At 39.6% G+C, this 25,152-nt stretch overlaps 1 protein-coding gene and 1 non-coding gene across 8 annotated transcripts in view; both read left to right on the top strand.

Moving 5' to 3' along the window:
* DCLK2 (doublecortin like kinase 2) overlaps nt 1–25,152 on the top strand; it is a 188,684-nt gene that overhangs the window by 117,356 nt on the left and 46,176 nt on the right. For 4 of the 7 annotated variants that reach the window (XR_010345363.1, XM_064383831.1, XM_064383832.1 and 1 more), the window contains exons 3-6: nt 6,974–7,076; nt 11,551–11,652; nt 12,810–12,860; nt 17,624–17,718. Coding sequence is in view for 5 of the 7 variants with exons in the window: in XM_064383831.1 (XP_064239901.1) it covers nt 6,974–7,076; nt 11,551–11,652; nt 12,810–12,860; nt 17,624–17,718 (351 nt within the window). In the remaining 2 variants the exon portion in view is untranslated. The remainder of the gene's footprint in view (nt 1–6,973; nt 7,077–11,550; nt 11,653–12,809; nt 12,861–17,623; nt 17,719–25,152) is intronic. The other 3 variants (XR_010345364.1, XM_064383834.1, XM_064383833.1) reach the window with 1 other exon arrangement.
* Nucleotides 23,741–23,801, top strand: LOC135277858 (U7 small nuclear RNA). Its single transcript, XR_010345434.1, has one exon. It is a non-coding gene; the product is annotated as a U7 small nuclear RNA (small nuclear RNA).

Genomic DNA, 25,152 nt, shown 5'->3' with positions numbered 1-25,152 from the left:
TAGGGAGGCCCCAGGAAACTTATGATCATGCTAAAGGGGAAGAAAACATGTCCTCCTTCACATGGTGGCAGGAAGGAGAAGAATGAGCCAAGGTGGGGAAAGCCCCTTATAAAAGCATCAGATCTGGAGAGAACTCACTCACTATCACAAGAACAACATGGGGGTGGGGGACCACCCCCATGATATAATTACCCTCCGAGAGGTTTCTCCTCCAACTCATGGGGACTACAATTTGGATTACAATTAGAGATGAGATTTGGGTGGGGACACAGAGCCAGACCATATAATGCATAGTATTTTTTTTTTTTTTATCAGACCTCAAGCCTCTTTCACACGTGTTTTTGTATCTTTTAACAGAGACCAAATAGGGAAAGAAAAAGAGTGACTGTGGCAAGCTATTAAGAAATAGCACTGAAATTATGGTTGGCACCTATTCACCCTAACCTAATTAATCTATCTACTGAAGAATAAAAAATTACTGTTTTAAGTGGCCTTCATTCACTTGGAAAGCTTAGATGTGCTCCTATAAATACATTATTTCTCACTTGGATGTTTCCCCATTAGATCCTAGTGATTGCTTTAATTGTGCACCTTAGCAGAAATACTGCTTTCCCCTCATTTGTATAGCTTGCTTTCATAGGCCACATGACATCCATTATTCCTGATGAGCTTCTGGAAGAGTTAATTCTTCCTTGCATCGTAGAAAGAATTTAAAGGCAAACAGTAAGAGGCCTTCTGAACTGATACACTTTTCCTCACCCTCGTTAAGAATGATTCTGAGATGTGTATTGATTTTTTTTTTTCCTGAGATGGATTTAGTGACCTGGCCCATACCTCAGTGTTAAACCCCAGTTTAAAAAATTAAAGATAAAAGGAACAAACAAATTACCAGAGTTAAAGAACACAGAATATGTTGTAAAACATAGAAGAATTAACTTAGTTTCCAAACATGAGCTATTTTAAAGGTAGTAAATATTTTATGGGTTCTCTTTTTATCGAGTAGTGTTCCTTTATTCCCATAATAGGGTGTTCATCTGGTATAACATTCACCCTATTATAACATTTTGAACTGTAATTATTAGTTGTCTTGTCCATTTTCACCACTAGACTGTATGCTTCTTGTCTTTCATTAATACCTGGCATATTATAGTAGGCATTCGATTGATGTTTGAATGAATGAATGTACAGTAGCAAATTTTTGTGGCTCTCCTCGGTGAGAGAGAGTTATTTTAGTTTATATCAGATCCTGGGCATTTTGTCAGATGTTCTACATTAAAAAGTATCAACTGAGTTTGGGCCACTGCTAGGAACAGTTAAAATACATAGTCCCAGGCTGGGCACAGTGTCCCATGTGCCCAGCACTTTGAGAAGCTAAAGTAAGAGGATCACCTGAGCCCAGGAGGTTGAGGTTGCAGTAAGCTGTGATCATGCCACTGCACTCCAGCCTGGGTGACAGAGTGCAACAGTGTCTCAAAATGTGTGTGTATGTGTGTATCTGTGTATGTGTGTAGTCCCATACACTTGTGAAATTAAGCATGGGCAAATAATGATTCCATTAGACTAAAGAGATCTAGTATTGTTAAATATACAAATATAATTTTAGCATAAAAATAAGATTGATTTGCTTACAATTCTGTTTATTTACATTATCTAAAAAATGTTTGTATTTTCCATGCAGCTCATAAACCAAACCAATGCTTTGCTTTAATAAGGTAAAATCTTTCTTATCCGTTTTATAGTTGTTTATTTTTGTTTTTTTGAGGGAGAGTCTTGCTTTGTCATACAGACTATAGTGCAGTGGTGTGGCTCAAGCAGTCTTCCTGCCTTGGCCTCCGAAAGCTCTGGGATTATAGACACGAGCCACTGCATCCAGCCCATTTTATGATTATTCTAGGGAGCTGTTGGTAGACTGTGTTCTTTAATGATATTTCCACAGGACTTTTGTACATTTCTTTCCCTCTGTTTGGAATACTTCTCCCTTCAGATATTCATGTGACTTGCTTCCAGTATTTTGTTCAAGTGTCACCTTTGCAATGAAGCCTTTCCTGACTACCCTCTTTAGTATTGCAGCACCCAACCCCTGCATTCACTCCTCCCCTTCTGTGCTCTTTATCTTCTATTGTGACATACATTTACCTATGCATTTTGGTTATCATGCACTTCTCACACTTCCTCAATGAGGTTGAGAATTTTTGTCTCTTTTCTTCTTCCTTTACTCATGTATCCTGTGGCACCAAGAATAGTGCCTGGCACATAACCAGTGCTCACTAAAAACACTTTGAATGAATGGAGGCAGAAGTTGTTTAATATCTTGTGAGACATGTCCCTGTCCCACGTATACCTGAGACATGTTTTGTTTCTCAGTTGTATCTTTTATTCACTTTATAGCTATTATTTCTTTGTGAGTAGCAATGACTGAATTGAGGCATATCAGAACCTAATTGAAAATTGTGGCCAGGTGTGGCGGCTCACGTTTGTAATCCCAACACTTTGAGAGGCTGAGGCGGATAGATTGCTTGAGCCCAGGAGTTCGAGACCAGCCTGGGCAACATAGTGAAACCTCGTCTCTACAAAAACTACAAAAATTAACCAGGTATGGTGCAGCATGCCTGTAGTCCCTGCTACTCAGGAGGCTGAGATGTGAGGATCCCTTGGGCCTGGGAGATGGAAGTTGCAGTGAGCCACGATCGTACCACTGCACTCCAGCCAATGCAACAGAAAGAGGAAAAGAAATTGTATAATTTGGTTAACTGCTTAACCAAATAGGCATTCAATGACTAGAACCTGAATCAAAGGGAGGCACACATCTTACTTACACTGTGTTTGGGAATCCAAACTTAAACTGACAGGTGAAATCATTAAAAGGTCAATTGAAAACTAAATAAACTTCTATGGGAAAAAAAAATTACCTCTTTGGTATATTATGTTCCTAAGACTTGTTAAATGCTTTTATTCCACAAGTAAGTAACTTGATTATTTACTGTCATTTATTCTAGTCAAATGCCAACTAATTTAGTACCAGATGAAATATTTCCTTGTAATAAAATCAATTAAACATTAACTGATTTTTTTTTCAAACAGATTCATTCAGGTATATTTTTTAAAATTCAGTTATTCATGCTAAATTAATTGCAACAAAGTGCAATCTCCCTTTTTAAAAAAATTGTATTAAACTTTATTAGATACATTTTACTTGGCCAAAAAAGTAAAACTGGGTTCAATTCCATTTAAGAACCATTTGTTGAATATAGGTATGTGAAAAATAAAACAGAAATATAAAATAGACAACTATAAAACAAGACAATGACTACAGATAAGGTAAAATGAGTAAGAACTGTAAGTAGAAAGGTGACCTGTGGGATTTCAGATGGGAAAGCAGCATGCTGTCACCTTGAAAGCAGAGATGCAGAAGTGGAGGACTTGGGTCTGTGTGGCCGGGTTCTCATTTGTTACCTGTGTCTGGTCAAGTTTCCCTCTTTAGATCTGTTTTCTTATTTATAAATGAGGGATGATAATAGTATCAACCTCATGGGATTGTTGTAGGGATTGAGATACTACATATCACCATATAGACAGAGAATGCAGAGAGGTTAACTGATGCCTAGACTTAGAAAGTCCTAAACGTAAGTGGTGGTGAGGGCAGTGGATAATGTAGCTGTTGTACCACTCACCCAGAGAAGTTATTGTGTGTCTGAGAACTCAGTTCCAATAGGAGCAAGCCCACACTGAGCCACAGTTCATTTAGCAAACATGTTTCAAGCACCTACCAAAGCCAGGAACTCTACTAGACCCAAGGGAATGATGAACAGAGAACACCCATGCCTACCTGGTGGTCATGGCACTAAAGCGTGGTCAGGCTGGGCGTGGTGGCTCACACCTGTAATCCCAACACTTTGGGAGGCCAAGACAGGAAGATTGCTTGAGCCCAGGAGTTTGAGACCGACTTGAACTCCTGGCAACTCAAATTATAGGGCATCATAGGGAATCCTGTCTCTTTACAAAAAAAAAATAGCCAAGTAGGGTGGCTGTGGTCTCAGCAACTCAGGAGGCTGAGGTGGGAGGATCACTTGAGCCCATGGCTGCACAGTGAGCCATGATCATGCTACTGCACTCCAGCCTGGGCAACAGAATTGAGACCATGGAGAGAGAGAGAGATGGATGGATAGATAGATGTGAGAAAGGCCTGGGAAACAGTGTGAGGAAAGGCAGGAATGGTGGTAAGAGACAGCTCTGAAGTTAAAAATAGCCCAAATGTCCTTAACTAATGAAAGAATTGAACAGAATGTTGTATATCCATACCACGGACTATTCAGCTACAGAAAGAATGAACCACTGATAAATGTTACAACGTGGATAAACCTTAAAAACATGCTAAGTAAAAGAAGCCAGTCACCAAATATCACGTATCTTATGGTTCCGTATACATAAAGTCACTAGAATTTACAAATCTAAATTCTAGATTTGTAAATTTGGGGAGTGACTGTGAATGGGTGTGGTGTTTCTTTTGGGGATGATGAAAATATTCCAAAGCAAATTGCAGTGATAGTTGCACAACTCTGAATATACTAAAAGACATTGAATCGTGTATCTTAAATGGTGAATTGTGTGGTGTGTGAGTTACAGCTCAATAAAAGCTTTTAAAAAACCAATACAACACCAGCAGTTTGGGAGACCAAGGTGGGAGAATCACGTGGGTCCAGGAGTTAGAGACCAGCCTGGGCAACATACAGAAACCTAATCTCTACTTACCTGCAGAAAGAAAGAAAGAGAGAGAGAGAGGGAGGAAAGAGAAAGAAAGAGAAAGATTTAGCCAGGCATGGTGGCATACACCTATGGTCCCAGCTACTCAGTAGGTTGAGGTGGGAGGATCACTTAAGCCCAGGAGGTTAAGGCTGCAGTGAGCTAAGATTGTGCCATTGCACTCCAGCCTGGGTGACAGAGCAAGACCTTGTCTCAGAAGGAACAAACAACCCACTAGCACTGTGTGGGCAGGCAACCCAAAGTCATCTTGATGTTGCTGTGGCGTGAACAGAAGAAATGGCAAAGACAAGGTTGAGGGTCAGTTGAATGCGCCCTTAGAAGGAGCATTAGCTTGTCATGAAGCCATTGAGGGCTGAGTGATATGTGGTCACCCAGTCATTCCTGTGAGAGACTTAATATATTGATACCTGTGTAGACGGGAATGACAGATACCAGGAATCGGTGGAAGATAGGAGGTCAGCAAACCTGTTGCAGGGCAATGTCAAGAGTCTGGGTAAGAGAGAAGGAACCAAGGAGTAGAAATAGAGACGCTTGCAAACCATGTAAGAAGTAAAAAGGCCTAAATGTGAGTGGTTGATGAGGAAAGGAGAAAGCATGACTCCCTGAATTCTAGCATAGGTGAAGGGGCATGTGCTAACACTAACAAGGATAGAACAGGAACAATGAAAAATGCAATTCTTCAAGGCCCCCGACACTAGCCAGAGCCATTTCAGTGAGATACAGAAGCCACATACATCTTGCTTGAAGAGAACTGGAGCAATCAGGCAGTCTCTGTGCCTGTTCTGCTTACTGTGTGTACAGTCAACTTTTTGGCCTTGCAAAAAGGCACATCATTTGGGTCACTTAAGTACTATAACCTGAGCCATCTACATTGTATCTAGTTTACTTTACTCTCTCTGGAGCATTGTTTCCTAGCTCTATAGTAAGACCTATTTTTTCCCAACAAAAAGCTAAATAGTGACTAAGAAAACTTAAGGAATATTGAGATTGTCCAAGTACCAGAGCAATATTTGCTTTTCCCTAACTTTATTGGAAATAAATAACTTCTTAAAAAGAAATCTTATCACATGTACCATTGAAAAACTGGTAAAAATAGAGCCTGTCTGTGTCCAAAGTCCTAGAAAATGGTTCTTCTGGTCACCACTGGGATAAATGCATGAATGTGCTCCCTGGGATAGATCCAGATTCCGTGGAGCTGAAATGGATACAGTATGGAGCTGGAGGGTGGGTGGTTTTTGAAAAAAAATAAAGAAAGTAAAAATGTGAAATGGGGCCAGGCATGGTGGCTGAAGCCTGTAATCCCAATACTTTGGGAGACTGAGGTAGGCGGATCATGAGGTCAGGAGATCGAGACCCTCCTGGCCAACATGGTGAAACCCCACCTCTACTAAAAATACAAAAATTAGCTGGGCGTGGTGGCATGCACCTTAGTCCCAGCTACTGGGGAGGCTGAGGCAGGAAAATCATTTGAACCCAGAAGGTGGAGGTTGCAGTGAGCTGAGATTGTGCCACTGCACTCCAGTCTGGCGACAGAGCAAGACTCTGTCTAAAAAAAAAAAAAAAAAAAGAATGTGAAATAAATTGAGACCACATATTCAGACACAGGGCCTTGGAAGATCCCTGAAGCTTAAGCCTCATTAGCTTCATGGCAGATCTTCCTTTGATCTTGATAATGATGGTGGCAGGGGTGATGGGCTGAGCAAACACGTTGAGCACTCACAGGCTAGGCATTGTTCCAAGCAGTTTTTATATATTAATCCTCGAAACAACCCAGAGTACGGTAGCAGAGGTACAGAGAAGTCATGCCCAAGTTCACACAGTGGGAAGTAGAGTTGTTAGGAGAGGGAAGAAGGGCAGTATGGAAAAGAACACTACACTGAGAGCAGAGGTCTTCATGAATGCCAGCTTTACCACCCCTCCGTGGGGAACCTGTGGGGAAAACCACTTACCATTGCGTGTATGTCCTTGACTTCACCTGTCAAACAGGAATATTGATGCATGTCATGACTCCTTCAGTCTGTTGTTCTGAGGTCGAGAGAATGCGTGAAAGTACACTGTGAGGGTAAAGTGCTTAGAAACGTGATATATTACATAGCTTTCTCTTCCACCTCAGTACTGTAGCTGAGGCTTAAAAATTCATTTAATTTTGCTTACTTTTCATTTCACGTCTAATGTTTCTAATTTATTTCTTGGACATGATTTTTGTTCTCAGGTTACTTGTCTGCAAGACTTTTTTGGTGATGACGATGTTTTTATTGCATGTGGACCAGAAAAATTCCGTTATGCCCAAGATGACTTTGTCCTGGATCATAGTGGTAAGGCAATTCTTCAGCTAATTCGTTGACCATCTTTGTAACCCATGAAATGAAGGCTTGGAATTTAGCTTCTCAGTTGGTGCATGTTAAGAAGTCTGGCATGTTGAGGGAAGATGATGTTGGCAGTACTATTTTTGAACCAGTGAAAATAAGGAATAACATGGAAGCATTTGCCTACTTACAAAAAAAAGAAAAAGAGTAACCTAATGCGTAATTCAAGTAGTTTTCACTTTTAGCAATTCAGTTCCCTTTCTTAATGCATTGTTTTGCTGCTGAAATGTTCCATGCCTTTCTTTAGAATGGTGGTTGGCTCTGCCACCTTAAATGCATGGATAGTGTTTAACATGAAACAGTTGTTCATTTTTTGTGATGTGTATGCATAAGGAAATTTATATTAAAAAGAAATAGATAAAAGGCTAATAATTTTTCATGGTGATTATCTGAGGTGTCTTTTAACCTCATTGGGGTTTTTTGGTAGCAACTTTTTTTTTGAATTGAGACAGGGTCTCCTCTTGTTTCCTGTCCTGGAGTGCAGTGGCACGATCATAGCTTACTGCAGCCTCGACTATGCTCCTGGACTCAAGTCATCTTCCTTCCCCAGCCTCCTGAGTAGCTGGAACTAAAGGCATAAACCACCATGCCAGGGTAATTTTTAAATTTTTTGTAGAGAGAGGATCTTCCTGTGTTGCCCAGGCTGGTCTTGAACTCCTGGCCTCAAGTGATCTTCCCACCTCAGCCTCCCAAAGTGGTGGGATTACAGGCCTGTGCCACTTTCACCCAGCTGGAAACTTTAAAAAAATACTATATATATATATGTACACACACACATACACACACACACACACACACTCTCTTGTTTATATACAGTCATGTACCGTGTAAGGATGCTTTCTTTGTTCAGTGATGGACTGCATGTATGATTGTAGTCCCATGAGGATTTTTACCATACGTTCTCTGTATTTAGATGCACATATCCTTACCATTGTTGTGTTATGGTTGCATACAGTATTTGGTACAGTAACATTTTATACAGGTTTGTAGCTTAGGAGCAATAGACTATACCATATTGTCTGGGTGAGTAGTAGGCTACCCCATCTAGATTTGTGTAAGTATACTCCATAATATTCACACAACAAATAAATTGCCTAATAATGCACTTCTTGAATGTATACTCATCATTAAGTGACATATGACTATATTTAGAAACAAAGCTATTTCATGAGTGAGATGAAAATATCCTCTTTTCCTGACTTTGGCCAATATATGGAATTTTCAAGTAGTATTTGACAATAATAATCTCAGTTATTTCATATGTTATTGGTTTTGGGAATATTGTTTTACCCTATTGTCTTAAATTACTTTAAACCTATTACAGTAGTTGATTATTATAGCTGATAGTAAAGTCAGCTTTTTCTTTAAATGAAGTAAAATCATTACACACATCACATTTCAGAGGAGAGGGATCTTAGAGATATGGTCTGCCTCTTTAATTTTATAAATGAATAAAGTTGGCTTAAAAAAAATTAGGTAGACAGTAGACCACTTCTAGTTGTAGTGTTTCTGTGAGTCCAGAATTAGAGGACTATACTACCAAATAAATACAGCAATACATAAGCTTTTAAAATTTGCAAGGATACGTTCTGTGGTACCAAACATCCCTCTTGTTGCACCATATAAGTCACTCATGAGCTTGGGGTGTCATTCACTATTCTTTTTGATTTTTCTATTTTGCTTTTTGTCTCTGCCAAATTTGACAGTTTCTATATTATATTTTGTTGGACTGGCCCTATTTCAGGCTGGTGATACCACTGGGAAGTCCTTAATTATAGATAATGTCCTGTTATGTTATCTGTGCTAATGCTCTCCCTCATTCCTGTGTGATTAAGGTTAAATAAAATAGGCATTTATATATCATCTGTATTTTACATCTTTCTTAATTGAGCTTTAGTTTCATATTTCTTTGATGTCAGTAGTGGTCATTTTGAAAGTTGAAACACTGAAACTAAATATGTTCTAGGTTATAAAGTTAATATGCATAACAATAACATTTGTTGAGCCACTTACTGTGTATGTACAGCATTGCACTCAGTGCTTCATGGGTATGTTGTACATTGATCTAAGCCACTTGGAACGGGGGTAGTTTTTGTTGATGGTGATCAGGGCCTGCAATAGTTAGAAGATGGTGAGAGCTGTTGATTTCTTCCCTCTTGATCTTGAGTTATGTAACCTTCTGCAAAGTAGGGATTAATAATGGCTATTTTATAAGGTTTCGTGAGCATTAAATGAATTAATATATGTCATGCAGTTGGGAGGGTGCCTGTCACATAGTAATATGTGTCTGCTGCTATTGTTGTTGTTAATAATGTTACACCGACACCATTATGTGGTAAAATTTTACGCTGATTTTATGATGAGCAGGTCTCAGACTTAATTCTGCCACAGACACATTTATTAGGAGGCAAAGATTTATTTTTGTCAGTTGTTTAATGTGTGTTGTACTCTTCATGAAGTCCCAACTCTGTGCTTTTAGGCTTCTGACGACATCTTGCTTTAAAGGTCCATTCAGAATCCATGGAATTCAGTTTACTTGATCTTAGTGAAGTAACAAAATCCTTGATTAAGAGTTAGAGACAGGATTGGTTCCAATTCTTTTTTTTTTTTTTGGAGACAGAGTCTATCTCTGTCGCCAGGCTGGAGTGCAGTGGCGTGATCTTGGCTCACTGCAACCTCCGCCTCTTGGGTTCAAGCGATTCTTCCACCTCAGCCTCCCGAGTAGCTGGGACCACAGGCAAGTGCCACCACACCTGGCTGATTTTTGTATTTTTAGTAGAGACAGGGTTTCACTATGTTGGCTAGGATGGTCTCGATCTCTTGACCTTGTGATCCTCCCACCTCAGCTTCCTAAAGTGCTGGGATTACAGGCGTGAGCCACCACGCCCGGCCCCTGGTTCCAATTCTTTCTTTTTTTTTTCTTTTCTTTTTAAAGACAGGGTTTCACCATATTGGTCAGGTTGGTCTTGAACTCCCGACCTCAGGTGATCTGCCCGCCTTGGCCTCCAAAATGCTTGGATTACAGACATGAGCCACCACTCCCGGCCCTCCAATTCTTAAAACCTAGGATGTAATTCTGAAATTCTAGGTTGTTGGCTCTTGATATTTATGTATCCTGCTTATATAAAACAGTAGCACTGCATTTAAGATGTTTCTAATAAACTATGCACACCTTCAACAGTTGGATACTTTTAACATCCACAATGCTAATTAAGAAAAAGTTGCTACCTTTGTCTAAGGTTTTGATTAGAGTCTTTCAAATGCTGACTAGCCTCCCCTCTGTGTATTTTCCTGATTAACGTACTTGTCAGTTTACTGTCCCTGGGGTATAGACTAAAATTAATCCATATTTTAAACTTCCTGCATAAATTGAAGTATTTTAGAGTAAACTACAGACAGTATGTTATCTAATTTAACCCTTATAACAAGTCTGTGATTCAAATTTTATTCTTACACAATTTATTTGAGAAAAGAATCCCTGAGGCTTGCAACCAAGGCCCCCTAGTTAACAAATGTCAAATCCATTCATCCAAAATCTGCACAACTCCAAAACTCATGTTCTTCATTATTTAAATTAGAAGTGATTACTTAGCTATAATTACTTCTGGTACTCTATTATTTTATTTGGTGATTTATGGAAAGAACAGTTATTGTTTAAAGCTATTTTCCTCGGCCGGGCGTGGTAGCTCACACCTGTAAATCCCAGCATTTTGGGAGGCTGAGGCGAGTGGATCACCTAAGGTCAGGAGTTCTAGACCAGCCTGGCCAGCATGGTGAAACCCCTGTCTCTACTAACAATAGAGAACACTAGCTGGGTGTGGTAGTGGGCGCCTGTAGTCCCAGCTACTCGGGAGGCTTAGCCAGGAGAATCACTTGAACCCAGGATGCAGAGGTTGCAGTGAACCGAGATCGCACCACTATACTCTAGCTTGGGCGACAAAGCCAAACTCCATCTCAAAAAAAAAAAAAAAAAAGAAAAGCTATTTTCCTGGTTTTTGATGTTCTATACTTTGAGAAGATGGAAAGTAATTCAGGAGGGGATTCATATACCCTTTCAAAATAAGATAATCAAGAAGTTGGAGAGCATAATAAAATTGTACTCTTTGCCTATCAGTGCTACTAAGAAGATAGTTGCACAGGTATAGATTAGGCTGTGGATGTTTGTGTGTTTCAGGTTAGGACGTTGGCATTTCTATACTTACTTAGCTCCATCTGGTACAATGAGGCAAAGTCCCAAGATGTGTAGTCTGGCTGAAGGTAAACTCAGGTGTAATTTTGGGACAATTGCTTTGTATGTTCAATTGTTTAACAGCAATAGAGGAATTATCAGGTAATGGTTCTGATCAGTAAACAATTATATGTAAAACTGCTTTTGGTTGTTATTAAAACCAGATTAAGTTAATATACTTTTGTTTCTTTATAGAATGCCGTGTCCTGAAGTCATCTTATTCTCGATCTTCAGCTGTTAAGTATTCTGGATCCAAAAGCCCTGGGCCCTCTCGACGCAGCAAATCACCAGCCTCAGGTAGTTAATGGAAAAGGAATAGATGGTCATAGAAGGAACAGATCATTTTCCTTCTGTTTTCTCTAATTTTTATGAATTAGTAGTGTTTGCCAGGCTCGTATGCAGCCAGGTTCGAGAAAAACAGAGATGAAATGACTTTTAAAACCAAAAGTTAAGTCTGTTTCCCCAAGTTGTAATAATTCTCCTAAGAGAATTGTGTGGTTTTGTTCTGACACATTTTCTTGGGAACAGCCTGATGATCTAAATTCTGCTGGTATTTGCGTAGAAATATTTCACATTTTGACCTCTGTATACCACTGTATATTTTTAATTTTGTGGTTATGATTGTGGATAATTATTTTCTTAATATTACCTCTTATTTTTTTAAAGCACATGCACTCACTCTACCCAGAAATGTATTTACTTGATATATTTCCACTGGGTCCTCCCTCATCACGAGATACAATCATAGCAATGATTATTGTTGAAAAGTAGTACTTTGTTTATTTAAGAGTCACACTTACCTATAATTAATTTTCTTGCGGGTCCTAAGCCTATAAATTTGTCATAATTTTGACTGCACATTTTTAAAAATTAAAAACATCCATAAATATCTTAATATATTGATCTCTTATGGGTTTGTTTATAGTAATTAAGTCTATTGGGCTGGGTGTGGTGGCTCACACCTATAATCCCAGCACTTTGGGAGGCCAGGGCAGGCAGATCATGAGGTCAGGAGATCGAGACCATCCTGGCTAACATGGTGAAACCCCATCTCAACTAAAAATATAAAAAATTAGCTGGGCACGGTGGCACGTGCCTGTAGTCCCAGCTACTCGGGAGGCTGAGGCAGGAGAATTGCTTGAACCTGGGAGGCAGAGGTTGTAGTGAGCCAAGATCGTGCCACTGTACTCCAACCTGGGCGACAGAGCAAAACTCTGTCTCAAAAAAAAACAAACAAACATGGTATCAATAACAATGGTCTCGAACATCAGACTTTATAAAATACCAAGTTTTTCGGACATTCCAGTATTTGCTCCGTCCCCTTTAAGCACCCCCTCCCCCGCCCCTTTCTGTAGGGCAGGTTGTTTTACCCTTTTTGTACACGCATTTAGAGCTGCTGAATAACCACTCTCCTTACTGTCTTCTCCTGCTCTGTGTATACTGCATGTGTACAGTAAAGCGGGGTGGCCACTACTCCAGTGCCTATTCTACAGCCAAATCCCCAGGTGAGCCATGACTACTGTGGCTTTGTTGCTCTGCTGGGTTTTTGTTTTTGTTTTTTGCGACTTTTCTGTTTCCTTTTGCTTCATTTCCATGAATGTATCTGGCTTATTCCAGTGCACATCTGTGTGGTTTGAAATGCTTTGCATTGCATAGGACACTTTAGCCTCCTCTGTTTATTAGAGAACCAGTTATCATCTGAAGATTACCAAGTGCCTGTCTGTATAGTCAGGAATACAAAGTGATTGAGGAAGCATATCACCTCAAGGGGTCCATCTTCCAGTTAATTTTGGGAAATGTTGTGTACTGAAAAAAGCTTAAGTTTTTTGGTAATATGAAAATAGCCATAAAGGAATTTTGCTCTTCTACGCTCACCCACTCCCAACCCTGGGGTTAACAGTTTAGGAATCACTGAAATCTTAGAATTGGAAGTACTTCATAATAACATATGCCAGAGTAGGATTATGAGGTGTTTCTTGTACATACAGGGAGGCAACACTGTAATATTTCTAGTTGTCAAATATTTATTTTCCTTGAGTTATAGACTCAACCTGTTTGCTCTAAAAATGTGACAGCTGACAATATGAGTATTTTTATCTGAAGATATCTCTGCCATTAACCTTATTTCCAATTGTACCATGTTTTCTGTAAGTATCTTAAAACTGAGAAAGCTAATATATATAATACGGGACTTGCATAAATACATTGACCTAGGCTAATCAAAGGGTAGATGTAGTTTTGGTGACAGCTTTACAGATGTTTATTACATCAATAAAAGTGATTAAGTAGCTGGACAGGGAGATAACACCTGTGGTCCCAGCTACTCTGAAGCTGAGGCAGGAGGATCCCTTGAGGCCAGGAGTTTGAGGCTGTAATGAGCTATGATGATAATGCCCGTGAATAGCCACTGCACTCTAGCCTGGGCAATGTAGGAAAGCCCTGTCTCTTTAAAAAAAAAATTTAATGAAAGGGAGAGTGGTTCAAGAATCCGGTATGATAATTCAGTTTTGTCCCCCTGAGGTCCAAAGAGAAAAATTAACATATTGAACTAAAAAACATGTCTCATAGCCACATTTGTCCTACAGACCATTAGCTCCAGAAGATAGCCTAATAAATGTATACATAACTCTTAACTTGAATTTATAATACTTAGAAACTAACTAAGGAAAGTTGTAGCATTCTAATACACAACATTTTCAGTTAAGTACAAATTTGGATTTGAGTTAATAGAGTAAGCCTGAAACTCATCAAGTAAAAGTTGTAATATTTTAAAATCACAGTTTAGAGAGAAAATGATCTTCATTACAAGAGATTAGTTCAAAGTGTGTTCAACATTTCAGCTATACAAAACCAGAAGCCTGAGTCAACCACTGGGACCTGAGTAAATCTGAAGAAAGCTACTATATTTATCTGTGTAGTGCTATATAGCATGTTCTTCCCACTTTCTACCACCAGGAAGGAGAGAATTTTGTAATATTAAAAGCCATGGTACCCTGGAGTGGTTTTACAGATTATAGCTATGGTACATTTGTTGCCATTTAAAAAATTCCATGGGACTAATTGGAATTCAAACAGAGCTGTAACTTGATGAACATAATACTGTACTTTTTCAACCTTGGGATGGAAGTCCCAAGTGAAGTTTTGAGACTGCTTTGAGTGAATGAAGTCTTCTGGTTGACTAAATCTTTCGACAAAACTCTATCAAAATAGCAAAAGAGTATGTTAAAAAAAAAAAAAAAAAAAAAACATGAATATAAATCTAGAGAACATAAATGAGTAAATGGTTACCGTTGCCCAGACTGGAGTGCAGCGGTGTGATCTCGGCTCATGGCAACCTCTGCCTCCCGGTTCAAGCGATTCACGTGCCTTAGAGTCCTGAGTAGCTGAGACTACAGGCATGCGCATGCGCCACCATGCCTGGCTAATTTTTGTATTTTCAGTAGAGACGGGGTTTCACCATGGTGGCCAGGCTGGTCTCAAACTCCTGGTCTCAAGTGATCCACTTGCCTCAGCTTCCCAAAGTGCTAGGATTACAGATGTGAGCCACCGTGCCTGGCCATTATTTTAGGATTTTAGCTTGTGAATCTTTCATAGTCTGCCAAGATAAAAAATATTCAGAGAAAACAAACAAAGGAGTCCCCAAGTTTATTTCTTTCCTTAGAGTTGAGGGGAGGAGGATAAAATTTCAGAAGAGAAAATCCAGGGGTGCAGTGGAAGAGAGGAAGCATGGCGCAGGTGCTGACTGCTGGTGGCAGGGGGAGAGGGTATGATGTGGCGCTGTCCAGGATCCCCATTAGCCTCCCCAGAACTGGAGAAATGTGCAAAGCAGTGAAATTAAGAACTCATTCAAGAGCATTGTGTAGAACCTTCAAATGCTATAAAAACTTAGGGGACTATATGTGATTAGTGTCTCTTTAGGATGAGCTATTTTGGTGAAAATACACACATGTAGTTACTGACACCAGTTAAACCCCTGGCAGTGAGTTTTGTTAAGAAACTAGGCCTAGCCAGCGACATGTATTTTAGGGAGACTGATGTGCTGCAGAGATCGCCATCTGCGGAACTGCTTTTTCTCCTTCAATCCCTTTCCTATTCCAAGGTAGCCTTTTGCTATCAGTGTGGCATTAGAATAGCAGTGAACACTGACAGTGCTTACTGATTAGGAGCCGGTGACCTGTGCAGGTTGCTGTGTGAGATGGAGAAAATACCAAAAAAAAAAGAGGAAAATTTAGTCTCAACTCAAAGCCAGCTTACTGGTTTATTGCCGGTAATAAACTCTATTTTGTGTGAATTCTGTTGAAAAGATATTTTTAAAGATTTTATTTTTTAGAGCACTTTTAGGTTCACAGCCAAAGGTACACATTTCCTGTGTACCTCCTTGCCTGCAGACTTGCGTAATTTCTTCCATTATCCACATCCCCCATTAGAGTGCTGCATTTGTTGCAGTTGATAAACCTGCATTGAAATCCCCTTAGTGCCAAAGGTCCATAGTTTACATTGAGGTTCACTCTGGTGTTGTATGCTTAATGGGTTCGGACAAGTTTATAATGACATATATTCACCATTACAGTATCATACAGAGTAGTCTCACTGCCCTAAAAACCCTTTGTGCTCTACCTTTTAAAGAAGTTTTTTTAACAGAAGAATATTCTTTAGAAAGTTAATGGAAGAAAATAACATTAATTGAAATTTAACTTGGTTGAGAAATAATAAGGGCTGTTGAATACTCTTAAATGTTTTTAATTAATTGTACAGTTAATTGTGCTACACTTGTATTCTAAGTACTCACATGTATTTGTTAATAAAATCTGGATCACTGACCATTATTTTTGAATGAGAGTTTTGAGTCAGAAAAATTTACGTTTTGGAAATTTAAAAATAAATGAAAGAAGTTTTTATTTGTACTGAAATTTTAAATTGAGCAATACAGTAAATGTGATTTCATAAACCCAGATATTCCTGTTTACAGATGATGCTTCTAATCATTAGTACTCGTTGACCCACAATTTCTGCCTCTGCTCAAGGACTGGTACTCATTTTTTTTGAGTCACCTATTCAGGACCTTTATGTGTACTTTTGGCTTTTTATACTTATTAGTGTGATTTAAAATAATAGTTGTCTGCTCCCTCATGTTTTTTTAAAAAAAGAATAAAAAGCAAATGAGCGTCTCTTTTCTGTCCAAAAAGATGAACGATACTTTTCGTCTACTTTGGGCAAAAGCTTTGAAGAGTTATAATAAAACATTATAAATGCTCTATTTAGAGGAGAAAAGCATATATCAATACTAGATGTATGATAGCTAGTAGTAGATATATCAACTACTAGCTTTGTGAAATTACTGCAGAAATAGATTCAAATGATACAATCAGGCATAAACATAAGTCATACTGAAATGTTTGACCAGAATTCTGTAGTATAGAATCTGAAAGTAAACTTTTCCAGGGGGAGAAGTTTCAAAGTTTTCAAAAAAATGAAAACTTTTTTCAGTTATTTTTAAATTTCCAAATTTAATTTCCTGGGGGAAAGGTTCATTTGCAGATTCTGCACTATATAATTCTAGCATAGGATCTAAATCGAGCTTTCAACTGAAGAAGTGTATGGAGATTTAGAGCAGATGTATAGAAAACTACCAAGATTTGCTGACAAATGGGGAGGATAAGGTGTGAAGAAAAGAAAATGGAAGGAAATAGAAATAAGTAGTCTAGATTAAAAAAAAAAGGTTGAAGAATGTTTTTCATGGACTTTGAGCAAGTAAGTAGGAATTACAAGGAAAACTACCAGTAATTTTCCCTTTTCATTAAGAATATACTTAGAAAAGGTGTTTGTATTATGGTGTAATTGATTTGGGAGAACCACACAAACTTCTTGGTTACCCAGGTTCTACACCTAGACAGTGGATACTGAAGGCTATGGAACAGCCTTCATAGTAAACCACTGCCAATATAACAGCCATCTCTACCTTTGCTGGCAGGCAGGATACATGGACAAGTTCTTGTTCACATCACTAATTCCATAATGTCTTATATATTTGTTTATATCACTGTTGGAAAACTATTGACAATAATTCTAGTTTCACTCTTTGGTTTTTTTGTCTGTAATGCAGTAAGATACATTATTTTTGCTTTTTGCTGATTTGCCATCTGCTTTGAGCTGTAAATGAGTTGAAGCTTCATTGGAGCTATATTGTGCATGCACCTGGTGTATTTATACAGTCTGGTCGTTGTGGGTTTTAATGGGACTTCTATCTTCTCTGTTATCTCATGGTCAGTTAATGGAACTCCCAGCAGCCAACTTTCTACTCCTAAATCTACGAAATCCTCCAGTTCCTCTCCAACTAGTCCAGGAAGTTTCAGAGGATTAAAGGTATGAAATAGGATATGTGGCATGTTTGTGTGATTTTGTTATTTTGAGTTTCATAGTTAGCAGTTTAATTTGTTTAGAGGCTTGGGTATAGTAACAGATTTTAAAAAATGTTTGGGATATGGAGCCTGGTAGACTTGACGTCAAATCCTGTGTACTGCTGTAATTTTGGCCAACTCACTTAACTCCTCTGAGTTGAAGTGTTTCTCATCTCTAAAATGGGAACAAATGGTTGTGATGTTCTTATTTTAGAGATGAACATCATGTGGTAAAGTATAATAAACAGCAGTTTTCCAATTCTTATCAAAATGATTTGCAATGGTAAAGCCTTGGAGAACATCCTGATTCTTTAAAAAGTCTTATTTTGAATCATGACTTTAACATTGCTAACATAATTTTGAGTTTGTCAAAAGTCTAAAATGAAGTGAAATACTAGTATAATGTTTATACTCACAAGTGATAACACAAGGAAAATATGGTCATCTTTGGTGAGGAACTTAGAAATAGTCTTATGTGTTGACTATGATGTCCTAAAAATATAAACAGTTGCAATATGATTAACAATTGGTCTAATAGACAGTTATCTAATAGAGAAGAATGAACAAAACCAATTTTGCAAAATTTCAACAAGTTTTATTTGATTTCGTAGTTCCCAAAAATTTAAATTTAGAAGAGAAAATTTGCCTGGTAAAATAACAGTGAATAGTTAGAGCTAAAGATGGAATTTCCGACCAGGGTGGCTCACACCTGTAATCCCAGCACTTTGGGAGGCCGAGACAGGTGGATCACTTGAGGTCAAGAGTTCAAGACCAGCCTGGCCAACATGGTGAAACCCTGACTCTACTAAAAATACAAGAATTAGCCAGGTGTGGTGGTACAAACCTGTAATCCTAGCTACTTGGTAGGCTGAGGTGGGAGAATCACTTGCACTCGGGAGGCAGAGGTTGCAGTGAGCCGAGATGATGCCACTGCACTCCAGCCTGGGAGCAGAGCAAGACTGTGCCTCCAAAAAAAAGGAATTTCCTTTTGGATTTCCAAAGGATTATCTATATGGTAATGAATTCTGAGAATACTGATAAATACACAGTGTCATGTATGTGTATACATAAATTAACTTTAATTCCCTGTGTGTGTTTTCATATGAGATATATTATTAGGAATGTATTCTCCAAGGTTGGTTTCCTAAACACTTCAAATATAGTCCTAGAGGATTTCTTTAAAGGTGTTGAAGAATTTTTTTTTATTAGTAAATGAATGGTTAGAGCCCCACCACCCTTGCATGAGTGAGGAATGAGGATCTGCCAAGCCCAGCATCCCTGACACCTTCAGAGCAGTGTGAGAGCTCTGTGCTTCCCCACTTCTCAGAAGGTTTCATTCTCCAGTTGACTGTAAGGTTTGCTTGTCTTGCCCTGAAAATGTGTGCCCCTCACAGTGAATTTGTATAGTGTTTAAGTACCTGAGAATAAAAAGAGGAATTCTGGAAAAGGACAGAGCATCTGTTTTTGTGCCTGTGCAATTGCTTATCCTTGGCAGAATTTGGGCTGAGAATCCGCTAGGTGTTTGGAAGTAGGGAGTACCTAGCTCTCACCTACCTCTAACTACTGGAAGTTCCTTATGGTTATCAAAAGAAGCAGGCATTTTTGTGGAGTACTAACTTGTCTTAAGTCAGTTCATTTTTGGTGGACTTTTACATTTTCAATTCCAAGAAAAGTTATATAAAGTAAAAATTACTAGTAAGCTAATTATTTTCAGATTTTCTCCTATTTTCCCTGGAATAGTTTGGAAGTACATTGTTATTAATAGAAGTAACTTTCAAGAGAACTAAAATAAAAATGAGTTGATTTACCTCTTTTTAAGTTAGTTATTTCATCATTTGTTAAAGCAAAAAGCAAGTGGCTCCTAGTGCTGGTTAATTGTTCTAGGACAAATCCAGCATAAGCTTTCCAGTGACCACATGCGAAGGTCATTCATATTCAGGCCATTGCCCCAGGCAGGGCTGAGATCCTTGACCTAGGGCCGCTTTGGGGGATCATATGGGGAACAGACTTGGTCACTTCCCCCTTTTTTGTTATCCATCAGTAACCCCAGCTCCCATCTTCCTTCCTAGTCCATCTTTAACTCTAAACCCAATATTGTCATCTTCTGTTATTGCCACTAGACCAGTTGGTGCTGCTTATTAGCAATTACAACTACAGCTTCAGGACTGGACAGCTAACCATTTCAAGGAAATACATGTTAATATTCTGTGCACACATCTACTTCACACCTGCATGCATACTTGTGTAAAATCACTCACAGTTGTGAAGATTAACGGAATTTTTAAAACATGATAAATTGTATTATTGCTGAGACATTAAGTAAAAGTGTTCCTTCTATGCTAGGTGTATCTTAGCTATTGTAGTAACCCCAGCATTTGGCACACAGTAGATGCTCAAGGATTACTTACCGATACCAAGAGGGATAAAGACAGATTTTTTGATTAAGGGAAATGTTGATTACTGGTCAGGATTGAAGATAAGATTATAAGTAAGATAAAGAACAGTGGTCTTTACAGGACCACCCCCTGTTCTCCACCACTGTGCCTGAGGCCTGTGGGCTTTGCTAACAGCTGTGATACCTCCTCTGGGTTTCCTTTTTCTTATTTGTAAAACAAGGACTATTGATTTTAAGTGACCTCTGAAATGCTAGGAATATAGTTCTGTTAACCTGCCAAAAAAAAAACCTACCTAAAGGATAGGAAGTCTATTTTTTTTGTCCTTTTACTTCAATGCTGATGTAGAATCACTGAATTTTGCATTAAACATGAGTAAATAATGTCTCTGCCACACTGATTCAGCTTTTAGGCTATAATCCCAAAGCTCTCTAACTACTACCTATTCTCATGAGTCCTGCCTCATGGAAATTTCATCTCATTACAGTTCCCATAATCTGTAGTATACATTGTCATTGGGATGAAACTTGCTTTTTAAATAATGCAATTTAGTCAGGTTACTGTACCAAATACCCTAATTTTGATGTCATTGCAAGGCATCAACTTATTTTTTTTTCTATTCAGTGGCATGACAAATGAGGAATTATAGATAATTACCATGTGTTAGTACTATGTATTTCCCTTCCCTTCATTTAAAATAGCTTATTAACATCAGTTAAGAGGGATTGTCTGAGAATGGAGGGTTGTTTTTCATGGGCAGGAACTCTTTACCACTATTTATCCTAGTTAGATGCTTTAATGGCCTTGGGTATAGATAATCTTTTTCCAGAGAATCAGAGAATTGATAAAAGCAAGCAAACCAAGCCAGGACAGCATGTGCAGGAGCCGACATCTCTCTAGCTGCCAGGACACAGCTTTTGACATGGATGTAAAAAAAACTATCTGGATTTTATTCACTCTGGAATTAAGTAAGGTTAAGGGTAAGCAGAATTTGGTGTTCTGTCATAATTTTCCCCTCGTTGTGTCCACATCTGGAAATTATTTTAATATTTTGGTGGGGACATTGAACTGAAAATGAAAATAGGATACTAGGGATGATGTTTCATCTCTGATCACGGATTGTTAGTGACACTTTGGTTTGCTCATTGAGAAAGATAAAAAATACACAAGCAGCCCTCCTCTCCACAAAAAGTCCTCATAGTTTTCTTACTACCCTAATGAGGAAGATGATTCTGCTCCATTCATATACAGTCTTTTTGTTTTTGGAGTCGGAGTTTTGCTCTCATTGCCCAGGATGGAGTGCGATGGCGCAGTCTCTCCTCACTGCAACCTCCATCTCCCGGGTTCAAGCGGTTCTCCTGCCTCAGCCTCCTGAGTAGCTGGGATTGCAGACATGCGCCACCACGCTGGCTAATTTTGTATTTTTAGTAGAGGTGGGGTTTCTCCATGTTGGTCAGGCTGGTCTCGAACTCCTGACCTCAGGTGATCTGCCTGCCTTGGCCTCCCAAAGTGCTGGGATTGCAGATGTGACCCACCACACTCAGCCACTGTTCATATATAGTCTTAAAAGACTGTGTTCTTTGAGGGACTGGACAAAAGCTAGTAGCAGAAGTAAAGCTTTCTTCAACTTGTGAATAATTTTTTTGCAGATGAGCATGTAATAAATAGAGGTGGTGACCAAGTAATTAAGGTTCTTTAAACCTAAAACTCAAAGACATTAGAACAACTGAGAGCTAATGGTATCTTGATTATATATTTGTTTTGTCCAAGTAGTGTTAAAGAAAAAAAAAACATTAATTATTCCTGACACTCGTTAAAGACTATAAGGGAGACTTCATTCAAAGAGTAGGGGTGGTCCCAGGCCATCAGTATAGAGCCCACAGCAGTGGAGCCTTGCAAGGAGGAAAAGAGGAAATCCAGCTCCAGCAAGGAAAAGTGGGGATTTATAACCAAGGAGCAGGGTAGGAATCAGCAGCTGGAAGAGTATTAGAGGAAACTTCCAGCATAAGAGGCTTCCAGCTCAACCGACTTGATAGGATTATGGCTGAAGGCAGGCTGCGGTGATCTGACATCAGGGTCAGATACCAAGTGCAGGAGATTTTCCCTAAACTGACTTACAGGTTTCTTGCCCAGACCTCCTCAACCTGGATTCTGCAAGGACAGGGAGGGAAGCCCAAGGTTGGGCCTAGTCAAGCAGAGGACTTGGAGGAGCCTGACTAAAGTTTTGGTCATAAAGGAATATTTGTCAGTAATTACCTAAAACCATAGAGTATAAAAACTGGAAGTAGTTTCAGACCTTGTTTAGTCTTCAAGATGGAGAAACTGAGGTTTTTTTTGAGATGGAGTCTTGCTCTGTTGCCCAGGCTGGAGCACAATGGTGCCATCTTGGCTCATTGCAACCTCCGCCTCCCAGGTTCAAGTGATTCTCTTGTCTCAGCCTCCCGAGTAACACATTTGCTCTGCATGAAAAAGGGTTGAGAGATTGGGAGGGGAATAGGGAAGGGTGAAGTGTGGGGAAAAGAGGGAGGAAATCATGGGACTAGGGAAGAGGCTGGGTGAAGAGGGGTGGAAAGATAGAAAAAAATACCTGGCAGCAACTTTTCCTGAGAGGCTTGGGGGCAAAGCTTGCTAATAGGTATCTAATAGGAGCTCCTTGAAAGTGAAACTGTCTACACTGTGCCCATTATTTCCACCTAACCCCATAAAGCTTTAGTAAAATTAGTTCACAATCGTTTAGGGTTTTGAGTTTTCTTTGGAAGGCAGTACTCAGTGGAGCTGAGTGTTGTCAAGATTGGTATAGATTGGAATTACCTTAGTCCGCGTTCAGCAAATACATGAGTTTACAGGGATGCAGATGATGTCCTGTGATGGAAATCACACTGTGGGTGTGGTGGCATAGCTGGATTTGGAAAACAAGCCCATGCTCATAAACACTACCTGCCCCAAGGCCACAGTGGGAAAGCAAGACCAGTCTTCTTAAACAAATGACTGGAAACAACATGGTCAGACCAAAAATTTGTAAAATTAGTTACTAAAGGCTAGGGTCATCCAGCAGGTCCCTGTTAGGCCTCTTCCCCAGAACCTAGCTTCTAAGTATTAACACTTGGCTTTGCTTCTGTTTGGACTTAGGGAATCTGGCTTTCCTGAAGGTCAGGGCTGCTCATGGTGATGGTCACTTAGGGAGGAGGCATTTCTGCAGGCTAGACATAGCCTCTCTTACATCAGTGGCTCCAGGCTGCCTCCCATAGCTGGGAACATGGAGAGCCCAGGGGCTTCTGAATTAAAGACAACTCATGCCGAGTTGTACTATGCCTTTATTAAGAGGCTGCAAAGTTCCTAGGGACTCTGGTTTATTTTCCTTTTGTCCTCTAATTCTTAAAGTATTTTTGTGATCATTTCGAGCTATTCTAGTTAAGCTAAGGTAACCAGGACAAAAGTCTTGGTCTACTTAGGCCAGATTATTAAAGTGGGAACGTGCCCCCTGGTGTGCAGCTAGATAAAGGACCCGGAGGAAGAATGAGACCCAAGCTCCCTCCCTGCTCTGCTGCCTCCTCCATTTGGAAACAGACTCAGGATGGTGATCAAAAGCATGTGAAATGTGACAGCTCTTTTAGAATTTGTCTAGCAGAGTTTCTGGTGGTACCAGAAAACCCCACTCAGGTACATCTATTAAAACATTTAGAGCTGGGATCAGTGGCTCATCTGTGATCCCAGCACTTTGGGAGGCTGAAGTGGGCTGATCCCAAGGTCAGGGGTTCAAGACCAGCCTGGCCAACATGGCGAAACCCCGTCTGTACCAAAAATACAAAAATTGGCCAAGCCTTTTGGTGGGCACCTGTAATCCCAGCTACTTGGGAGGCTGAGGCAGGAGAATCCCTTGACCCAGGAGGCAGAGGTTGCAATGACTTGAGATTGTGCCACTTTACACCAGCCTAAGCAACAGGACAAGAGTCCAACTAAAAAAAATAAAAATAAAAATTAAACATGGGAAAAAAGCACGTGAAGTCCAGGTCATCTGATCTTGGCCTGGCCACTCTTAAGCTGTTTTACCTTGGGCAAGTCACATCACCCCTATCTGTGAAAAAGGGATTAATAGGACCTACCGCACAGGATTAAGATTGATTAAATATGGAGAAAGCAGTTAGAGTAGACTTGTTACTCTTTCTTATCATAAACTGTGGCGTTTCCAGGTTCCATTTTCACATAAAGGCAGTTTAACTTACAAAAAACTAACATGCAGTAGTGTACAAGGGGGAAAGAGAAAGTGAGAGAAGTCAGACTCCAGATTTTATTACCTCCTCTGCTTTTCTATGACCAACTTTCCCTCCCAGTTCTCCCTTCATCTCTGCTTTCTTGCCCTTTCCACATATTCCAACTCTATTAGTAATCTATAAATGACTCTATTAGAAACAGGTTATCCCAGCCAGGCACGGTGGCTCACACCTGTAATCCCAGCACTTTGGGAGGCCAAGGTGGGTGGATCACCTGAGGTTGGGAATTGAAGACCAGCCTGGCCAACATGGTGAAACCCCATCTCTACTAAAAATACAAAAATTTGCTGGGTGTGGTGGTGTGTGCCTATAGTCCCAGCCACTTGGAAGGCTGAGGCAGAAGAATCGCTTGATCCCGGGAGGCAGAGGTTGCAGTGAGCTGAGATCATGCAATTGTGCTCCATTCTGGGTGACAGGAGCAAAACTCTCACTTAAAAAATAAATAAATAAATAAATAAAAATAAAGGGAAAGAAATAGGTTATCCCAAAACTTAGCAGCTTAAAACAAAAGTAAAAATTTATTTTCACTCACATTTCTTGCGAGTCACAAATTCAGGAGCAGCTTAACTGGGTGGTTCTGGCTCAAGATCTTTAATGAGGTTGTAGTCAAGACATGTCCCAGGGCTGTAGTCGCCTGAAGTCTTGATGGGAATGGAGGATCCCCCTCCATGGTCACTCATTCACTTGCTGGCAAGTTGGTGCTGCCTGTTGGCAGGAGGCCTCGGTTACTCGCCA

The sequence above is a fragment of the Aotus nancymaae genome, unplaced genomic scaffold (assembly GCF_030222135.1).
Source record: "Aotus nancymaae isolate 86718 unplaced genomic scaffold, 86718_ANA_hifiasm-v0.15.2.pri h1tg000033l, whole genome shotgun sequence".
NCBI lineage: Eukaryota > Metazoa > Chordata > Mammalia > Primates > Aotidae > Aotus > Aotus nancymaae.
Note: the sequence above shows the minus strand (reverse complement) of the source record. Positions and strands in the feature narration are given on the sequence as shown.